Consider the following 21,994-nt stretch of genomic DNA (forward strand, 5'->3'; position numbering starts at 1 on the left):
TCGCAGGCACCTGCTCCGTGAGCTGCTCCAGCGGCTCAGGCGGCTCTCTCTCCCCCCGTGCGGGTGGAGAGACGTCCCGTCCGAATTCGGGAACACCTGCCGGATGCCTCTTCGGGTGGCTATGCATCCAGCCCGCTGCTCAGGTACTAGCGGGCTGGGCTCGGCACGGTGTCGGGGAATAGTGGAACACTGGGTCGCTCCTACCGCCTGTTGCTGCCCCCCTCCCCGATGGAAAACGTTCCTCCTCGAACGGGGGACAGTTTTGTTCCAGAGCCTTTTTCTCTGCCTGTAAAACACAAGCAGAAAAAGGCTCCCCTGTAAAAGAAACCCGACCTCAGGGTACTCACCTGACGGTCCGTTTCATTCTGTAGCGGGAGCGCCTAGCTCCCGCTGCAGCCGCTGTTGCACTGCTGGCGTTAATGCCGCGCCTGCGCACTGAGCGGGTACTTCACGTAGTCACTCACGTGACTCCGAAGTAAAATGGCTGGTGCATCTGCATTGAATTTGGAAATATGTTTTAGCTGGGATAATCTTGTGTCCCTGTTTTGGTTTGGTGGTGACGCAATGGGCAAGCAGGTAGAGGTTCAGTCCTAACTGGAGCCACTGCCTCACAGAGCCGGAGAACCGGCTCCCGTCGTTAATGCCCCCAGGGACACCTCTTCCTCCTGTAGCCGACCTTGAATATGCCATCCTGCAACTTTCAATTTAAATGCAGACATAGAATAGTGCAGCATAGGAACAGGCCCTTCAGCCCACATTGTCTGTACCAAACATGATGCTAAGATAAACTAAAATCCTCTGCCTACACATGATCCACTTCTCTCCATTCCCTGCATATCCATGTGCCTATCCAAAAGCCTCTTAAATGCCACTATTGTATCTGCCTCCACCGTCATCCCTGGCAGCTCATTCCAGGCACCCACCACCCTCTGTTGCACTCACTTCTTTAAACTTTCCTCTCTAATCTTGAAGCTATACCCTCTAGTATTTGACATTTCCACCCTGAGAAAAACATTCTGACCGCCTACCCTGTCTATGCCTCTAATAATGTTATAAACTACTATCAGGTGTCCCCTCAGCCTCTAATGACCCAGAGAAAACAATCCCAGTCTGACCTTGAAGATATAAGGTGAGGATAAGGTTCTGTTCTTGAATGCGTTCTATTTGTTTAACAGTGCAGGGGTGCAGCCGGACACACTCCGCCGTGACCCTGGGGGACTGGAGTGACCCCCTCGACCCTGACGTTGAGGCTCAGACCATCTACAAGCAGCTGCTGCAAGGCAGAGAGAAGCTGAAGTAAGTAGTTGCCACGGCCCCGACGCGCTGGCAGCATCTCAGCCCTCGTACATGGTAACGGGACGGAAGAGTCCTACACGCTCCCTTTTTAAAGTCAATATTAGTGTGGTACACAATGTAATGTGTAAGCAGTGTTTCATGGATCTGGGTCTGGAGTTTAGGGGGGAATCTACCGGATAATCAAAGGCATAGGATGCTGAGAGGATGTTTCTAGTAGTGGGAGAGTCTCGGACCAGAGGGCATAACCTCAGAATAAAAGGACATGCCTGTAGAAAGGAGATGAGGAGGAATTTCCTTAGCCAGAGGGTGGTGAATCTGTGGAATCCATTGCCACAGACGGCTGTGGAGGCCATGTTATTGGGTATTTTTAAAACAGAGATTGATAAGCTCTTTATTAGTAAGGGCGTCAAAGGTTACGGGGAGAAGGCAGGAGAATGGGGTTGAGAGGGAAAGCTAGATCAGCCATGATTGAATGATGGAGCAGATTCGATGGGCCAAATGGCCTAATTCTACTCCTTTGTCTTACGGTATTATATCACATGCCTTTATAGTTAAATGTTCACACAACTTTCACAATATTTATGTTTATAGTAAAAATCAATATATAATGTGGGTTAATTTAAAAGGACCCTTTCGTTTAGTTATTATTCATCACGTACCACGGCTTTTGTTTGCATGCCATCCAATCAAAGAAAAGACTGTACATGAATACAATAAAAATGTCCACAGTGCCCAGTGCACATTTCTTCCCAGCTGTTATCAGGCAACTGAACCACCCTTCACAACCAGAGAGCAGTCTTGAACTTCTATCTATCTCCCTCATAGGGACTCTTGGATATCTTTGTTCGGACTTTACAGGTTTTACCTTGCACTAAACGTTATTCCGTTATCATGGCTCTATATACTGTGAATGTCTTGATTCTAATCATGTACTGACTGGATAGCACGCAACAATAGCTTTTCACTGTACCTCGGTACATGTGACAATAAACTAAACTGAACTGAACTGAGATAAAGGATAAAGGGTGCAACATTTAGTAACTTTTGAATTGTCCCGACCTGAAACGTCACCTGTCCTTTCCCTCCACAGATGCCGAGTTCCTCCAACACTTTCTGCCTTTCTTCACGGTATTTCACACTGGGTTAGGGTGGTACGAGCTTTACAGTCAGAGACTGTATAAGTGAAGGGGAGCTGCGACTCATTTTCACTCCAGCCACAACTCCATGACAGATCCAGCAACAGAGCTCACTCAATAATGTTTGGGATTTATGGCTCTTTTGGGGAATGCCTAACTTTCTGACTCTTGCAGGCTGTGGGAAGTGCAGGGTGGAGGGGAGGCATAATATTTCCAAGCAAAACAACGAAGTGCTAGAGTAACTCACCGGGTCAGGCAGCATCCCTGGAGAACATGACTCGGTTTTGGGTCGGGAACCTTCTTCAGATTCAGGCCAGTTCCTGTGCTGCACTTTTCTCCGATCCATGATCTATGTTCTATGATCTATGGAGGGAATGGGCAGGCTTGGGATCCTTATTCAGACTGATTGCGTTGATACTTCTAATCTGGGTTCACCAGAGCGTAGCGCAATGGATGGCCCAATGACGCAGCTGGTAGAGCTGCTGCCTCACAGCCCCAGAGACTGGCTTCGATCCTGACTTCAGGTGCTGCCTGTGTGAAGTTTGCAAGTTCTCCCTGTGACAACGTGGGTTTCCTGCGGGTGCTCTGTACATCACAAAGACGTGCGGGCTTGTAGGTTAATTGGCCTCTGTAAATTGGCGCTAATGTGTAGGGAGTGGATGTGAATGTAGGATAGTGTGGATGGGTGATCAATGGTCGGCATGGGCTCGGTGGGCTGAAGGGCCTGTTTCCATGCTGTATTTCTAAACTAAATCAGTATTTCCATGTTGGGGTAAAGTACAGGAAATAAAAAATATATATTATAATCAACTCGATTAATTTCTCCCACAACGTGAATTAATGAACAAGGGTAAGATTGGCTCAGTAAAATGTTGATCAATTAGATATCAAAAAGTTTCCAGGAACAGCAGGGTATTGAAACCATACATTGTGCCACTAGAGGGCAGTGCTACACCAACCATTGTATATGAAGCAGCCTGTTGAAGCGTGACCTATTAAGTTACTCACTATAACAAATGGCAACGTTGAGCAGGCATGGACTATTCCTTGGAGCACTGGAGGATGAGGAATGATAATGTACAGGTGCATCAAATCATGAAGGGAATAGATAAGGTGAATACACAGAGTATTTTAACCAGAGTAGGGATATCATGAACCAGAGGACATAGGTTTAAGGTGAGGGGATGATTTAATAGGAACCTGAAGGACATATTTTCCACACAAAGGGTGGAACAAACTGCCAGTGGAGGTCATTGAGGCAGGTACCATAACAACATTTAAAAGTCAATTGGACAGGTAAATGGATAGGAAAGGTTTAGAGGGATATGGGCCAAATGTGGGCAGGTGGGACTATCATGCTCAGCATGAGCAAGTTGAGCCGAAGCGAGTGTTTATGTGCTGTATGACTCTATGATTCTAAGTGGAACTTAATTTAAATAGTTGTAAATTTCCTCCCTCAAAATTATGCATTCACAATATGAGGTAAAACTGGTATATGAAACAAGTCGACACACAAGGAATTGCTGGTTTACAAAAAGGACACAAACGTGGAGCTGGAGCAACTCGGCAGGTCAGGCAGCATCTCTGGATGGGTAAGGTTTCAGGTTAGAAGTCTGAAGAAGGGATCCAACCAGAAACGTCACCTATTCATGTTCTCCAAGATACTGCCTGACCTGCCAGTTTACTCCAGAACTTTGTGGGTTTTAAAAAAAATAGTTTACCTAACAATAATCTATATAATGCAATGTTCAGTAGTTTGTGGTAGGGAATGGTTTGAAGTCAAGGTGTTGCAATCTTTATTAAAAAGTGGCAAATCCAGAACTTACATTGACATAGATGTGTGGTGAAAATATACTTGTAGGCAACTTGGACTAATCCAGATGGGACATCGCGGATGATATGGACATGTTGGGCCAAAGTGCCTGTTTCTGTGCAGTATTACTCTATGAATATACTCTTTGAAAAATAACGTAACATGTCAACCACGTTCACAAGATATAAATAGTGCTGTCTATTCATAGATTACATTTATTTATTTTTTTAGTTGAATGTTCTAACAAACAGGAATTGGAGTGTAATGGGCCAGTCCCACTTAGGCTATTTTTAGGCGACTGCCGGCGACTGTCATAGTCGTAGCAGGTCGCCGAAAAAACGGGGACTGGACCCCCCCCCCTTCGATGTAAAATTTGAAATAGAATCATTACTTTAACAACAAAAAAAAAAATGAAGTCAGCACCGGCGACATCTTATGTCACCTGGCGATAACCTACGTTAACCTGGTGATAACCTACGTTAACCTGGCGATAACCTACGACAGCACGAACATCAGGAGAAGTCAAGCTACGCTGTCGCCGACTGTCTCAGAAAATTTTCAACATTATGAAAATCCAGCGGCAACCAGAAAGAAGCTACGACTCTTTGGGCGACTGAGCAGACGACTCACGACCATACAGGCGACACCCTGGCGACCATGTGGCGACAGCCTAGTCATCTGTAGTCGCCCAAAAAATAGCCTAAGTGGGACAGGCCCTTAACTAGTAATTAATGAATTGCACGAGACAAAATTCGATATCAGTGGGATATGATTTCAAAATTAAACTAAAATGATAGCACTTCACAATTTTAAAATTATAATATGCTCATATTGGAAGACTTTGTTTTCTGTTTTAGAAAGAAATACTTTGAGCCTCTAGACACAGGCTCGTTGACGGAGCAGGAGGAGAGAGTGGACACGGATGGAACTAACGCAGGTGAGCAAACTCATGCCCAGTAGACGCATGTATTGAAACAAATGGGCGTTTTCTAGAACGTTATAAGATGTATAATGTGTTAGGAGCACCAGTTTGAACACATTTTTCATTGATAGAGTGACATAACTATAAAACACAGCAATAGGCCATCTGTCCATGCCGACCAAGTTTGCATTTTGAGCTGGTCCCACCTGCCTGCATTTAACCTATATCCCTCTAAATCATTTCCATCTACCCATCCAAGTGTCATTTAAATTATTTTTTTTAAGTTATAGTTAACTTTTCGATTGTCATAAGAAGTTGAAAATCCAATTTCCCATAAAGTTCTGGGTTCAACTTCAGATGCATGACAGTAGGCACAAACTACCTCACTGATTGAGTTTAATTTGTGAGAAAATAGAACAGTACAGCACAGGAACAGGCCCTTTGGCCAACAATATCTGTGCCGAACATGATGCCAAGTTAAACTAATCTCTGCTTGTAAACGATCCCTCCATTCCCTGCATATCCATGTGCCTATCCCTCCATTCCCTGCATATCCATGTGCCTATCCATATCCATGTGCCTATCCATATCCATGTGCCTATCCAAAGGCTACTTAATAGCTACAATCATATCTGCCCCCATGTGGATGGGTTGGGTTAGGTGTGTTGGGTTGGGGTAGATAGGGTTGGATTGGATTGTATTGGTTAGGTTGGCTGAGTTGCGATCGGTTTGGTAAGGGTTGTATGGGTTGGGTTGGCTGGGTTGAGTTTGGTTTTGTGAGGTTGGGTTGGATTAGGTTGGGTTGGATTAGGTTGGGTCGGATTGGGTTGGGTTATGTGTGTGGTGTTGGGTTGCGTGGGGGTTGGATAGGTTTGGTTTGGGTGGGTTTGGGCTGGGTGGGTTTGGGCTGGGTGGGTTTGGGTTGGGTGGGTTTAGGTTGGGTGGGTTTGGGATGGCTGGGTTTGGGATGGCTGGGTTTGGGATGGCTGGGTTTGGGCTGGCTGGGTTTGGGCTGGCTGGGTTTGGGATGACTGCGTTTGGGATGGCTGCATTTGGGCTGGGTGTGTTGGGTTGAGTGGGTTTGGGTTTGGTATGTTGCGTTGGGTGGGTTTGGGCTTGGTGTGTTGTGTGGTCATGGATTGGGTGTGTTGGGTTGGGTTGGGTGGGTTTGGGTTGGGTGTGTTGGGTTGGGTTGGGTTTGGTTGGATTGCATTGGGTTGCTTCCGAACCTCAAAACTGACCAAACCAAAACCTGTCCCAAGCAGCAGGGGTGGAGAAGAGTCGTTCTTTGCACGACCAACAAACGGCAGCCGTCACCAGGCTTCTGGAAGTGGTACGAGACCTCGAACATGCCCACCAAGCATTTGAAAGCAGGGAGAAGGAGAAGCAAGCCAACGAACTGTCCGTTCCCTGAGTAACTTGTTGCCACCGGCCATGAGACCCATCAGTGAATGCTCTGTGCACAGCATGCAACAATTGGGTCTGTGGCTTTAAACAAGAACAAAGTACATAATTTGCCTCATTGCCATTTGCAACACATAGATACAGAGGCCAGAAAATGATGCCCATCTGGGGAAGAAGCTGCATCATTATCACAAATAACCCATATCCATGGCAACACTGGGGTGAGTTGCCATTTAAAGTAAAAAAGGAGATTTAAACCATTATTAATGTAAGGACACTGAGGTTTTTAGCCCCTGAGCCAGTACTGTATTCTAAAACCTGTCCCATTTACTCATTTGTAAAGATGTCCTTCTTGGTAGCATGCCACTGTACCACAGGAAATCAACAATTCATCTTAGCATAGTGATTCAAAGTAATCAAGTGTGTGTGAAGTTGGCCAGCCATAGGCCCCAAGCATCAGCTTAACATACCTCTGGACTGCTGTAAACTGGTTCAGAGAAGCTGTGATACTGGTGACACAAGGAATTGCTGCTGCTGGAATATTGAGCAAAACACAAGTGCTGGAGGAACCTAACGGGTTAGGCAGCATCTGTGGATGGGAAGACCATAAGATATAGGAGCAGGATTAGGTTATCTGGTCTGGCCCATCGAATCTACTCGACATTAAATCATGGCTGATCTATCTTTCCTTCTCAACCCCATTCTCCTGCCTTCTCCCCATAACCTTTGATGCCCTTGCTAATTAAGAACCTATCAATATCCACTTTAAAAATACCCAATGACTTGGCCTCCACAGACGTCTGTGGCAATGAATTCCACAGATTCACCACCCTCTGGCTGAAGAAATTTCTCATCTCCATTCTAAAGGTACGTCCTTTTATTCTGAGGCTGTGCCCTCTGGTTCAATGCACTCCCACGACTGGCAAAGTCCTTCCCACATCCACCCTATCTCGGCCTTTCATTATCCGGTAGGTATCAATGAGATCTCCCCTTATCCTAAACTCCAGCGAGCACAGGCCCAGAGCCACGTGAAACGTACGCTACATTTTGGGTCAGATCCTTCTTCAGACTGTTTGGAATAGGTGGTGAGGGGGGGAGGGGGGAGCTGGAAAGGGAGGGAGGGTGGGGCTGGGACCAAGCTGGACAAGTGATAGCTGGATACAAGTGAGGGGAGAGTTTGACTGGCAGATGAGTGGAGTAAGTGACACAGGTTGGAGATGAAAAGGAAACAAAAAGGTGTGAGATAAGGAGAAGAGAGGGGGGAAATGTAAAGACAGAGGGGAGGAACGGAGAGGGGGGATTGCTGGCAAGAGTTTTTGCTCCACATGAGCTGTAAATCCATGTGCTTCCTTTGTCAGGAGGTTATTATTGCAGTTAACCTGTCTGAGTTTCACAGATGTTGTGGATCAAGATCAAAAATCCGTGGTTTTACTCTGCAATGATTTATGTATTATATAAACCTGCTCTGCAGATTTATCATTGAGTCTACTTTTGAAACTACAGACAGCGTATGGATTGATCAAAGTTCTCAGCCACACTGACCTGTAATCCTCTTGGTACAGTATACAGGGCACATCATATACAGTGCGGGTCAGGCAGTTTAGAAATAATTGCAGTTAACCCTATACCCAGCCACTGACACTCTCCTCCGCTTAGCGGAGTTGGTCCTCACCCTCAATAACTTTACATTTGACTCCTCCCATTTCCTCCAAACACAAGGCGTAGCTATGGGCACACGCATGGGCCCCAGCTACGCCTGCCTCTTTGTCGGGTACGTTGAACAATCCTTGTTCGAGACGTACCAGGGCCCCATCCCCGACCTCTACCTCCGCTACATTGACGACTGCTTTGGTGCCACCTCCTGCACCCACACACAACTGACTGACTTCATCCACTTCACCACCAACTTCCATCCGGCACTCCAATACACCTGGACGATTTCAGACACTTCCCTACCATTCCTTGACCTCACCATCTCCATCGCAGGGGACAGACTCCTGACCGACATACATTATAAACCCACTGACTCACATGGCTATCTGGACTACACGTCTTCCCACCCTGCCCCCTGTAAAGACTCCATCCCCTACTCCCAATTCCTCCGCCTACGCCGCATCTGTTCCCAGGATGAGACATTTCATACCAGGGCATCGGAAATGTCCTCGTTCTTCAGGGAACGGGGATTCCCCTCCGCCACCATAGATGAGGCTCACACCAGGGTCTCATCCATACCCCGTAACACTGCTCTCTCTCCCCATCCCCGCACACGCAACAAGGGCAGAGTCCCTCTGGTCCTCACCTTTCACCCCACCAGCCGGCAAATACAACACATAATCCTCCGCCATTTCCGCCACCTCCAACGTGACCCCACCACTCGCCACATCTTCCCATCTCCCCCCATGTCTGCCTTCCGCAAAGACCGCTCCCTCCGCAACTCCCTCGTCAATTCTTCCCTTCCCTCCCGCACCACCCCCTCCCCGGGCACTTTCCGTTGCAACCGCAAGAAATGCAACACCTGTCCCTTCACCTCCCCCCTCGACTCCATTCAAGGTCCCAAGCAGTCGTTCCAGGTGCGACAAAGGTTCACCTGTATCTCCTCCAACCTCATCTACTGCATCCGCTGCTCTAGATGTCAGCTGATTTACATCGGTGAGACCAAGCGTAGGTTGGGCGACCGTTTCGCCGAACACCTCCGCTCAGTCCGCAATAACCTACCTGACCTCCCGGTGGCTCAGCACTTCAACTCCCCCTCCCATTCCCAATCCGACCTCTCTGTCCTGGGTCTCCTCCATTGCCAGAGTGAGCAACAGCGGAAATTGGAGGAACAGCACCTCATATTCCGTCTGGGGTCCTTGCGTCCCTATGGCATCAACATTGAATTCTCCCAATTTGGCTAGCCCGTGCTGTCTCCTCCCCTTCCTTCACCCTCTAGCTGTCTCCTCCCACCCTCCCATCCGCCCGCCCTCGGGCTCCTCCTCCTCCTCCCTTTGTCCTTCTTTCTTTCCCCACCCCCTATCAGTCTGAAGAAGGGTTTCGGCCCGAAACGTCGCCTATTTCCTTCGCTCCATAGATGCTGCTGCACCCGCTGAGTTTCCCCAGCAATTTTGTGTACCTTAGAAATAATTAATATTCCATCAAATAAAAAGGATGGCTAATTTCATTTTTTATAACAACCACAATATTAATGTAGACACAGGGAACTGCAGATGCTGTTTTTTTTTTTTAAGTGCTGGAGTACTCTGAAGAAGGGTCCCGACTCTAAACGTCACCTATCCACGTCCTCCGGGGATGTTGCCTGGCCCGCTGAGTTACTCCAGCACTTCATGATTTTCTTACCACAATATTAATGTAATACATCAGATTTGACCTCAAAAACAATTTAAATTACTTCTACTGCTTCTCACTGACCACAAACCGGTTTTAAAAAAAATCCATTAATTCGATACTTAGGAAGCTTTTGCATTGATTGCAAAATCATGTCAACAAATGACTGCATGTTAAAGGTCAGTTTGCACACAAAACCATCTGCATTTTATTATAGACACAAGAAACTGCAGAAGCTGGAATCTTGAACAAAAAAAACAAAGTGCTGGGGAAACTCAGCAGGTCAGGAAGCATCTGGGGAGGGATTGGGCAGGTGACATTTCGTGTCGGGATGCCTCTTCAGACTGCAGACCCATCTGAAGTCTGAAGAAGCGTCCTGACCTGAAACATAGTCTTTGCATTCCCCTTCAAAGATGCTGCCTGACCCATTGAGTTCCTCCAGAACTTTGTTATTTGCTGCATTTTATTACACTTCCCTTAAATACATAAACAGATGACTGAATAAAATGTAATGTTTACATCTACCTAGATATCTCCCTTTCACCATACAGGATTTGCGTGGATTTCGGAACAGTTTTGTTTGTCAAACGGGAATGTTATTTAGCAATCCTAAAGCCAAAACTCAATCATAAATGTTAATGACATATTGAATAGTTGGCGATGTTAGTCATAGATAGTCATAGATTAATACAGTGTGGAAACAGGCCCTTCGGCCCAACTCGCCCACACCGGCCAACAATGTCCAAACCTGTCCTATCCATGTACCTGTCCAACTGTTTCTTAAACGATGGGATAGTCCCAGCCTCAACTACCTCCTCTGGCAGCTTGTTCCACACACTGTGTGAAAACGTTACCCCTCGGATTCCTATTAAATCTTTTCCCCTTCATCTTGAACCTATGTCCTCTGGTCCTCGATTCCCCTACTCTGGGTAAAATACTCTACTCGATCTTTTCCTCTCATGATTTTGTATACATTTTGTATTGAAAGATCAGTTGATTTACAGCCTCGTGTTGAAATTAACCACTTTATCCAACCAAACCGACTATTTACAATGCTGGAATTTTCTAAGATTCTTCCTACTAATAATCAGAGTTAGGAAGGAAGTTATTTGTAAACATTTGAAGCCAAGGGGGGTTAAACTTGTTATTGGAGGTTTAGGCAAATTTAAAGCATTTCAATCAAAACTTGGAATTCATTTGATTCTATAACGCGGGAAGGGGGAGTGATTGGTGAGGAGGGGTTGCCAAGGCCACCATCAAATCTTTGTATTTATCTTCTCAACATCTTTGTGCCATCAGAATTAAGTCACACCACAACTGATTAAATAACTCATAGAACACAAGTTTAAACAGCAATAGTTCTCCCAATTACACACAGAACAGTACAGCACATGGATGCGATGTCCATGCTGAGTATGGTTCCCTCCATTTAAGGCAGAGATCTAGGGCGGCATGGTGGCGCAGTTGTAGAGCTGCTGCCTTGTAGTGCTTTCAACGCTGGAGACCTGCGTTCGATCCCGACTATGGGTGCTGTCTGTACGGTGTTTGTACATTCTCCCCGTGACCGCGTGGGTTTTCACCGAGATCTTCGGTTTCCTCCCACACTCCAAAGACGTACAGGTTTGCAGGTTAATTGGGTTGGTCTAAGTGTAAAATTGTCCCTACTGTGTATGGGAGAGCGTTTATGTGTGGAGATCCCTGGGTGGTGCGGACTCTGGGCCGAAGTGCGTGTTTCCGCACTGTATCTCTAAACTAAACTAAGATAGATAGATTATTTATTAGTACAGGTGTCAAGGGTGGTGAGGAGAAGGCAGGAGAATGGGGTTAGGAAGAAGAGATAGATCAGCCATGATTGAATGGCAGAGTAGACGATGGGCCAAATGGCCTAATTCTGCTCCTATCACATAACCTTATGACCATTCCCTGCATATCCATGTGCCCATCTAAAACCTTCTTAAATACCACTGTCATATATGCCTCCACCACCAACCATCACCCCTGGCAGCACATTGCAGGAACCCATTGCCGCTTGCATTCACCTCCCACATTTTGCAAATGCCCACTGAGCTCTGTTTAGTCCAAGAGATTTAGTTAATGCAGCACTGAAAACTCTGAACCAGGGGCTGGCCTGTGTGATTCACCTCAGTCAATTACTCCACCACCTGCAAACCTTGTATTAAGTCACTTTCTACCAAAGTCAATATGTGCTAAGGATACTTGAGACATCAAAGCAGCTAGGGGGGAAAAACTACTGCTTGTAAGCTTGTTGTGTGATCTTCTTGGTTATTTTTAATTCAAGCATGAATGTGGAGAAGCAATTGTTAATTGTTGCCAGTCTTATGAACAGAGTAATGCAACGATGCATGCAGTCATGCAGGTTTGATCCCCTTTCAATGCAGAGTTGAGGGGGAGAGAATGCCTGGTGAAGCCACGTAGGCTAACACAGGAGAAAGCTCCCATGCAGACACTGCCATTTTACTTGCACTAATGCCATTATTGTTGTGGCACCAATGTTATGTGGGCTTCTGGTTATATGTGGACATTGACTGCTGTGTTTAGCTGAGGTGATTTAAATGCAACAATTGTGCAGTGGTCAGTATACCCAGTTGTTATATTCTGTATGTGCTGTAGATTGTGAGGTCACTTCGAATATTGACGCATGTTACTGTTAGTAATAACATTATGTATCAGAGTAAATGTTCTATGTATTTTACAGATAAGGCCCGTGTGTATCGGAGTAAATGTTCTATGTATTTTACAGATAAGGCAATGCTACTATATGTATGTAAGTAGAGTCTGTTTATTCATGCTATCTGAATACATGCTGCAGTGATGGAGTGCCCCTTGTATATCAATGCTGCCTTAAATTTGATATTGTAAACAGATTGGAATAACCTTTTAATGTGACATTTTTAAAAAAAGGCATTAATATTTTGCAGTCTGTGAATGTATAATCATTTGTATTTATTCTATAAAGTGCTCTTGTGCGATGAACACAAGTCCACGACGGTGCCAGTGAGTGACTGTGTGAAACAACTGTGATTTTTGCCAGTTTTTATTTATATACATGTTTTATAACAGCACCAAATAAGCTTTTTGCTGAGAGTTTTCAAATGAAATCCGTCTGCCTTCATTCACTGTGACGACTTTTATCCAAAATCAATATGTGTATTTGGCGTAGCATTAATTATTGTATGTGCTGTTCAGTTTCATCATGGTATCTTAAAGACCGTGTGAAAAAATTAAAATGTTGTCAACCGCACAACCATCTTGCTGACTGGTCCTTGTGAAACTCACAGGGCAGCTGATGATCGCATTTGGATTTCTTTAGCAGAGATGCACTGTCTCAGGAACTTGGGAATCACTCAACACAAGAGTAAGAAACACTGGATAATTGCATCCACGCACCCTGGTCCTCGCCATCTAAAATGATGCTCTTCACCACACATCGCCAACACTGCTTGTAGTTTGCAGTCGACTGAAATATTGACGGGAAAACGTTCAATAATCCGGCTCAGAAATGTTCCCTCAGTCATGTAACACTCACTAAACCCTTGCAACACCCTGCACTACAGTGGCAGCAAGCTAACCTTGCATGGCAGCACAGCTGCTATGCATTGGTTCCCCTGCAGCATTCGAACATCGTGTGGCATGCGCTGAACAACACGTCGGTATCACCAATGCTGACCAACACGTCGGTGAGGCAGGTACATAGTTCCTTGAATGTGGCATCACGGGTGGATTGGATGGTCAATAATGCATTGGCTCACTGGCCTTTTGGCACATGGGCACATCAGTCAGGGCATTGAGCATAGACATTGGGAGGTCATGTTACAGTTGTAAAATACATTGGTGAAGCCACATTTGGGGTATTGTGTTCAGCTTTGGTCACATAGGAAAGATGTTGTCAAGCTGGAATCAGTGCGGAGAAGATTTACGAGATGTTGGCAGGACTTGAGGGGCTGAACTATTGGGCGAATTTGGGCAGGCTAGGACTTAATATCTGAGTGGTGATCTGTTAGAGGTGTATATATTCATAGGGGGATTAGATAGAGTGAATGCACACTATCCGTGGACATGTCCAAATGTCTTTTAAATGTCATTATAGTAACTGCCTTGCTTTTTCTGGCAGCTCGTTCAATATACCCACCACCCTTTGTTAATACTTGCTGGATGCTGAAATAATTGAAGTGACCAGGTAGTTTGAAGTTGGATTGTTGCCTGCACTCCAATCACTGAGTGATGGCTAATCGTACATCACAGTCCCTTGCCCGTTTATGAGGACAATCAAATTTATCTCCCAAAGACCCTGGGGACTCTTGTCTAACATATTGTTTTAATATCCATTTTAACAGTTTAAATAAATGATGAATTGGCTGGGCAGATTGGAGAATGTGGAGCTGTTATGGATCCACCGAGAAGCAGATGAGCTATTTCAATGTGATCTTTCAGAATTGGGTCTGAAACATATTGCTGGAGGCAAATAATGAATCATCTCATCGCCAAACATTTGTTAAACCGCTGAAGTCTGTCTTTAAGGAATAATGTCAATACTGACAGCAGTTTTCAGGAGAAGGAAATTAATAAATAATGAGAGCTGCAACATAAATTAGTAGATTGAATTTCAGTTGAAGAAAATATGGTTTTGATAGAGCATAGACTTTAATTAAATCATTTTATAGGATATGTGCAGGAGAGGATGTTGTCACATTACTCAATATTAATGAATCTCCACCCACATTAACACAGAAAACCTTAATATGTCAACTGGGCCACTATGATCTGTATTGTTGCAAACAACATTCTATTGTGAATAATCTAGTTATTATTGCATAAACTTTACAAAATGGTCACAAGGGGGTTTGAGATTAATTATCTGCAGGTCTGGATTCATAGCCCAGAGAATGTTAAAAACAAATCCTAATATGGCAAATTAAATTTTAATTTAGTTGCCTCAAAAACAATCTGGAAATAAGAAAAATGACGCATTTACATGGAACATTTCATGACGGAGTTCAAAGGACTTTACATCCAATTAGTGTGTAGGAATGAACTGCAGATGCTAGTTTATACTAAAGATAGACACAAAGTGGTGGAGTAATTAAGTGGGTCACGCAGCATCCCTAGAGAAAAGGAATAGGTGATGTTTCCAGTTCGAGCCCTTCTTCAGACTCTAAATCTGAAGAGTGTCACGATCCTTTTTGTCCCCAGATGCTCCCTGACCCACTTAGGGACACACACACACACACACACACACACACACACACACACACACACACACACACACACACACACACACACACACACACACACACACACACACACACACACACACACACACAATAATTATCGCTACTCTCCATGGCGGCTTCATTCTAGTCATCGCCAATTTCTCAACATGTTGACAAAAGTTGAAAACATGTTGATAAATTAGCGGCGACCATAATCAGTCCGCGACTAGTTCCCACAATGCAGGAACTCCTCATGACCATGAAGGCAACTCTCCGGCAACCACCCGCGGAAATGTGGTGGGACAGGCCCATTATTGACTCCAGCACTTTGTTATATCCAATTAGATTGTATGGGATTCTAAAAGAAGTAAATAACTACACAGCACCTTTCACAGGAAGCAAGGTAAGAACAGTCAAGTAACATTGTTGAGTGATGTTGGCTGAGGGATTAAAAATGGCCAGGATATTGGAATAATTCCCCTTCTCTTAATTAACCTTACTGGAAGGCTAAGACAGTCTGTTCTCCATTCTGTCTCCAGGGTAATAAATGAACGACTCACCAACAATGTCAATGTGATGAGAAAAGAATACAAAGCATAGAACAGCACAGCACAGGAATAGGCCCTTCAGCCCACAATGTCCATACTGAACAAGAAAACCTAATCTCATCTGCCTGCCTCTGATGCATATCCCCTCCATTCCCTGCATATCCACACGCCTATCCAGAAGCCCTTTAAAAGGCCACTATCGTATCTGCCTCCACCACCACTCCTGGCAGTGTGTTCCAGGCACCCACCACTCTCTCTGTAAAATAATTTGCCCCGCTCACCTCCTTTAAACATTGCCCCTCTCACATTAAAGCTATGCCCTCTAGTCTTTGGCATTTCCATCCTGGAGAAAACATTCTGCCTACCTGTATGTCTCTCATAATTTTATATATTCCTATCAGCCTCTGGCATCCGAGAACAAATTCAAAGAAAATCCAAATGACTGGCGATAACAAATTTCAAATTGAGGAGCTGGAATTATTCAGCATCTGGGAGCCCAGCAAAGTCATGTTGTCGACTCGGCAAAGAATCTCAAGGATTGTCAAGGATTGTCTGACTCATGCTAACACTGCTCCTCAGCCACCCACCCCACTCTGCCAATCCTTGCACCTCAACTCCATTGAATGCACTTTTGTGGAGTATGCAAGTTACTGAAAAACAGATGTGCCTAATGTGTGGTATATGAGTAATTATGGCTTGATTTAAATTTGTATTTTTCATATCTTAAGAGAATGCAGCTTGAGTTAGGGTTGTTTTCTAATGCCAGTTGCTTTTGCTGACTTTGACTGTTGAATGAATGTTAAAAAGACTGGCAGGAACTTAGAGTGTAAATGAAAATCGGTCAAATGGGTGCCTGAGGCAGGCACTTTCCCAACTACATGCCTATTAGTAATTACTCCTTCACAAAACCAGTTCTGAGCCCAAATCTAGAGCAAAACAAATAGACATTTGAACAACTAAGATGGGTGATGTCCTTAAGCAAGTGAAAACCTTATCAAATATAATAATAGTTCCTAATTTCACATGTGCGGAAGATAACAGACAAAATAGTTTAATTATTATCACTTAATTTAGAGATACAGCATGGAAACAGACACAGTCCACACCAACTATTGATCACCCATTCACAGTAGTTATATGTTGTCACACTATCTCATCCTGGGACAATTCACCGAAGCCAATTAACCTACCAACCCACACGTTTTTGGGATGTGGGAGGAAACTGGAACACCCACTAGGCACAGGGAAAATGTGTAAACTCCACACAGACAGCACCCGAGGTCAGGATTGAACCCGGGTCTCTGGCTCTGTGAGGCAGCGGCTCTACCAGCTATGCCACTGTGCAGCCGATTACAACTGATCAAACACATCCTGACATGATATCAAGGGATAACATTGCTGGAGGCAACCCTGAGGACACAATATATGTAATATTTATCATTAGAGTCTACACCGACCAGCGATTAACATGTTCACTATCCTACACACCAGGGAGTGTGGGAGGAAACCGGAGAAACCCGGAGAAAACACAAGTGGTCGCAGGGAGAAGGTATAAACTCAGTGCCATTGATACAGTCTCTGATGTACACTAGTGTGCGTATGTGTCAGCGTATCTTTAAGAACTAACTGTACCCTGTGGTATGACTTCATAAACATTGTACCAATTACTCTGTAGGACACAAGTAACTCAACGGAGAGGACTCGGTGGGCTGAAGGGCCGGTTTCCATGCTGTATCTTTCATTAAATCAATTCATCAAAAAATCTGCCAGTGCCTGCATAAAGGCAACAAAAGTATAAAATAATTTGGAAGGTACACAAAATTGCTGGGGAAACTCAGCGGGTGCAGCAGCATCTATGGAGCGAAGGAAATAGGCGACGTTTCGGGCCAAAACCCTTCTTCAGACTGATGGGGGGTGGGGGGGGGGGAAAGAAAGAAGGAAAAGGGGAGGAGGAGGAGGAGCCCGAGGGCGGGCGGATGGGAGGGTGGGAGGAGACAGCTAGAGGGTTAAGGAAGGGGAGGAGACAGCAAGTGCTAGCCAAATTGGGAGAATTCAATGTTAATGCCATAAGGACGCAAGGTCCCCAGACGGAATATGAGGTGCTGTTCCTCCAATTTCCGCTGTTGCTCACTCTGGCAATGGAGGAGACCCAGGACAGAGAGGTCGGATTGGGAATGGGAGGGGGAGTTGAAGTGCTGAGCCACCGGGAGGTCAGGTAGGTTATTGCGGACTGAGCGGAGGTGTTCGGCGAAACGATCGCCCAACCTACGCTTGGTCTCACTGATGTAAATCAGCTGACATCTAGAGCAGCGGATGCAGTAGATGAGGTTGGAGGAGATACAGGTGAACCTTTGTCGCACCTGGAACGACTGCTTGGGACCTTGGATGGAGTCGAGGGGGGAGGTGAAGGGACAGGTGTTGCATTTCTTGCGGTTGCAACAGAAAGTGCCCGGGGAGGGGGTGGTACGGGAGGGAAGGGAAGAATTGACGAGGGAGTTGCGGAGGGAGCGGTCTTTGCGGAAGGCAGACATGGGGGGAGATGGGAAGATGTGGCGAGTGGTGGGGTCACGTTGGAGGTGGCGGAAATGGCGGAGGATTATGTGTTGTATTTGCCGGCTGGTGGGGTGAAAGGTGAGGACCAGAGGGACTCTGCCCTTGTTGCGTGTGCGGGGATGAGGAGAGAGAGCAGTGTTACGGGGTATGGATGAGACCCTGGTGTGAGCCTCATCTATGGTGGCGGAGGGGAATCCCCGTTCCCTGAAGAACGAGGACATTTCCGATGCCCTGGTGTGAAATGTCTCATCCTGGGAACAGATGCGGCGTAGGCGGAGGAATTGGGAGTAGGGGATGGAGTCTTTACAGGGGGCAGGGTGGGAAGATGTGTAGTCCAGATAGCCATGTGAGTCAGTGGGTTTGTAATGTACTAAAATAATTTGACTTGCCGATTGGCACGGAAGTCCCGATGACGTTGAGGTCGGCCGCCTGCCTCACCATGTATTTTGGGGGGGTGGGGGGTTTTCAAAGAGGTGATTTTGTCTGGATTAAAGGAGGGGCCAGACCACCTGTTGCGGGAAAATTGGTGATGGACCTGTGCAGAAAATTACGGGAAGCACAGATTGGGTAGACAGAAACTTTTTCCTTGGGGTGGAAAAATCAAATACTAGAGGACAAAGCTTTGAGGTGAAAGGGGCAAGGTTGAAAGGAGATGTGTGGAGCAAGTTTATTTTGCACAGAAGGGGATGGGTGCCTGGAACGCACTGCCGGGGATGATGGTGGTGGCATTTAAGAGGATTTTGGCAAATGGATATGCAGGGAATGGAGGGACATGGATCACAAAAGGGAGATAAGCGGTGGTCTTGGCATCATATTCGGCACAGACATTGTGGGCTTTAGACTTTAGAGATACAGTGCGGAAACAGGCCCTTTGGTCTGGGCCGACCATGATCACCCTGTACACTAGCACTATCTAGGGATAATTTACATTTTTGTTTACTAAAGCCAATTAACAACGCACAAATCCCGTACAGACATCACCCGCAGTCAGGGTCGAACCCAGGTCTCTGGCGCTGTGAGGCAGCAACTCTACTGCTCGTCACTATGGCGACTGGAGGAAGAGTTCAAGTAGCTGCTGGTTGTGATTTTAGTTCAGATGATTAAGGAATGAAAAAAATATATAATCTTTCCTGTCATCGGTGAGATAAGGTTTTTGCATCAAACTTCTCCAAATATTTTATCATCTTAGTCTACTGTTGCAAAAGCAGTTGCATTGCTTAGAACAGCAACAGAGATTTTTTTTTATCTACAATGACATCAACATCCCAAAGATTTCATTCTTTCTCTGAAAATGTAGCCAATGTGCTTTTGATAATATGGTATGCAAGAGGCTTCCAACTATCAGCAGGGATTATTCCAAATAACTCTTCGAAAGATTCCTGTGGGCTCCAATTGAATAAACCTCACCACTAACTTAAGCCCCTGTCCCACTGTACGAGGTAATTCATGAGTTCTCCCGAGTTTTACCATGATTCGAACTCGGAGAATACCCGTAGCGTGTCCGTAGGAGTTTGTGGATGTATCGTAGCGGCTCGTAATGCTAACGGTAGGTATAAAAAGTAACATTTTTTTTCATCACGAGCATTTTTTTACTCGTGGACATTTTTTGCAGGGATGAAAAAACGTCATGAGTTTACCGGATGTCCCGAGTACCTACCGTTAGCATTACGAGCCGCTACGAGACATCCACGAACTCCTACGGACCCGCTACGGACATTCTCCGAGTTCGAATCAGGGGAAAACTCGGGTGAAATCGTGAATCACCTCATACAGTGGGACAGGGGCTTAACTTGTGGAAACGAAGAACTGCAGATGCTGGTTTATACCAAATATAGACACAAAGTGCTGGAATAACTTAACCGGTCAGGCAGCATTTCTGGAGAAAAAGGACTGGTGATGTTTTGTGTCAGGACCCTTCTTCCTTACTTATTGATTTTTTTACACAGAGGGTGGTGGGTGCCTGGAATGTGCTGCCAGGGATGGTGGTAGGTGGAAGATATGATAATGGCATCAAAGACATCTTTTGATATGGCACATGGATCAAGTCGACAGAATTTATTGTCATGTGTCCCAGATAGGACAATGAAATTATTGCTTGGTGCAGCATAACAGAATATTGGAAACATAAATACAGAACAGTTCAGTTCAATTTAATATACACATGTATAAACAGATAAAGTGCAATATGCTGTTACAGTTCAGAGCTTGTTTGTTGGCGAGTTTAATAGACTGATGGCTGTGGGGAAGAAGCTGTTCCTGAACCTGGATGTACCAGTTTTCAGGCTCCTGTACCTTCTACCCGATGGTAGCGGAGAGATGAGTGTGTGGCCAGGATAATGTGGGTCCTTGATGATGCTGGCAGCCTTTCTGAGGCAGTGACTGCGATAGATCCTTTCGATGGTGGGGAGGCAGTGCCGATGATGGACTGGGCAGTGGTCACAACTTTCTGCATTCTTTTCTGCTCCTGGATGCTCAGGTTGCCGAACCAAGCCACGATGCAACCGGTCAGCGTGCTTTCTACTGTGTACCTGTAGAAGTTCGAGAGAGTCCTCTTTGACATACTGACTCTCCGTAATCTTCTCAGAAAGTAGAGGCGCTGATGTGCTTTCTTTATAATTGCATCAGTGTGCTGGGACTAGGAAAGATCTTCAGAAATGTGCACGCCCAGGAATTTGAAGTTCTTGACCATTTTGATATAAACGGGAATGGAGGAATATGGATCACATGCAGGCAGAGGAGATTAATTTACCTTGGCATCATGTTCGGCATGGACATAGTGGGCCGAACGGCCTGTTCCTGTGCATCACAGCCCTTGAGCGCTCACTCTAAGGACAGAAGGTCTCACTTGACACATCAGAATCAACTGGTCCATTGAAGAAGAGCCAATGGTGGTCTTCATTTGTGGGTTTCAGAATGGCTGCTGCTCATTTAACAAGAATGGAGATGAGGAGTAATTACTTTAGCTAGAGAGTGGTTACTCGGTGGAGTTAATTGCCACAGATGGCTGTGGAGGCCAAGACATTGGGTATTTTTAAAGCTGAGATTGATAGATTCTTGTTTGGTGAGGCTGTCAAAGGTTACAGGGGGAAGGCAGGAGAATGAGGTTGAGAAAGAAAAAAGATCAGCCATATTGAAGGGTGGAGTAGACCTGATGGCCTAATGGCCTAATTCTGCTCCCATGTCTTTTGAACTTAAGAACCTTTTTCTCCAGAAGGCCCTCATCCTCCGGTTCATAAGTTCAGTAGATATAGGAGCAGTATTAGGCCATTCGGTCCTTCAATTCTACTCCGCCTTCAATCATGGCTGATCTATCTTTCCCTCTCAAACCCATTCTCCTGCCTTCTCCCCATAACCTTACTGATCCTTACTAATTGACCCTCATAGTTGAGGTCCATTCTACATTTCCATCAGGGACACTCATACAATAGTTGTGGGAGTGAAGTGAAACTTGTGTTTTATGCTTGAGTGGGTGAACATATGGAGACCCAGACTTCATTGATTGCTGCTCATCTCCCGTTATACTGATTGCAAACAGAAGTGTGTGACTTCATATTAATTTACATTCTAATAGTTGATCATCTCTAACATAGCCATACAGCATGGATACAGGCCCTTTGCCCAACTTGCTCATATTGACTAATGTTCCATCCACACTAGTCCTACTTGCCCGCATTTGGCCCATATCCCTCGAAACCTTTCCTATCGATGCACTTGGCCAAATGTCCTTTAAATTTCATCTAGATCCTCTTATTTATTTTCAAAATGCT

General features: G+C 45.4%; 1 protein-coding gene across 2 annotated transcripts in view; it reads left to right on the plus strand.

Annotated features, from left to right (window-relative positions):
• The window catches only part of rasal1 (RAS protein activator like 1), a 140,643-nt gene extending 133,495 nt beyond the window's left edge, over positions 1 to 7,148 (plus strand). For both annotated transcript variants that reach the window (XM_033043341.1, XM_033043342.1), the window contains 3 exons: positions 1,176 to 1,296; positions 5,103 to 5,182; positions 6,433 to 7,148. In XM_033043341.1, coding sequence (XP_032899232.1) covers positions 1,176 to 1,296; positions 5,103 to 5,182; positions 6,433 to 6,581 — 350 coding nt within the window. In that variant the 3' untranslated portion in view covers positions 6,582 to 7,148. The remainder of the gene's footprint in view (positions 1 to 1,175; positions 1,297 to 5,102; positions 5,183 to 6,432) is intronic.
• Positions 7,149 to 21,994: the final 14,846 nt, after the last annotated feature.

Source organism: Amblyraja radiata, chromosome 25 (assembly GCF_010909765.2).
Source record: "Amblyraja radiata isolate CabotCenter1 chromosome 25, sAmbRad1.1.pri, whole genome shotgun sequence".
In the NCBI taxonomy this organism is placed as follows: domain Eukaryota; kingdom Metazoa; phylum Chordata; class Chondrichthyes; order Rajiformes; family Rajidae; genus Amblyraja; species Amblyraja radiata.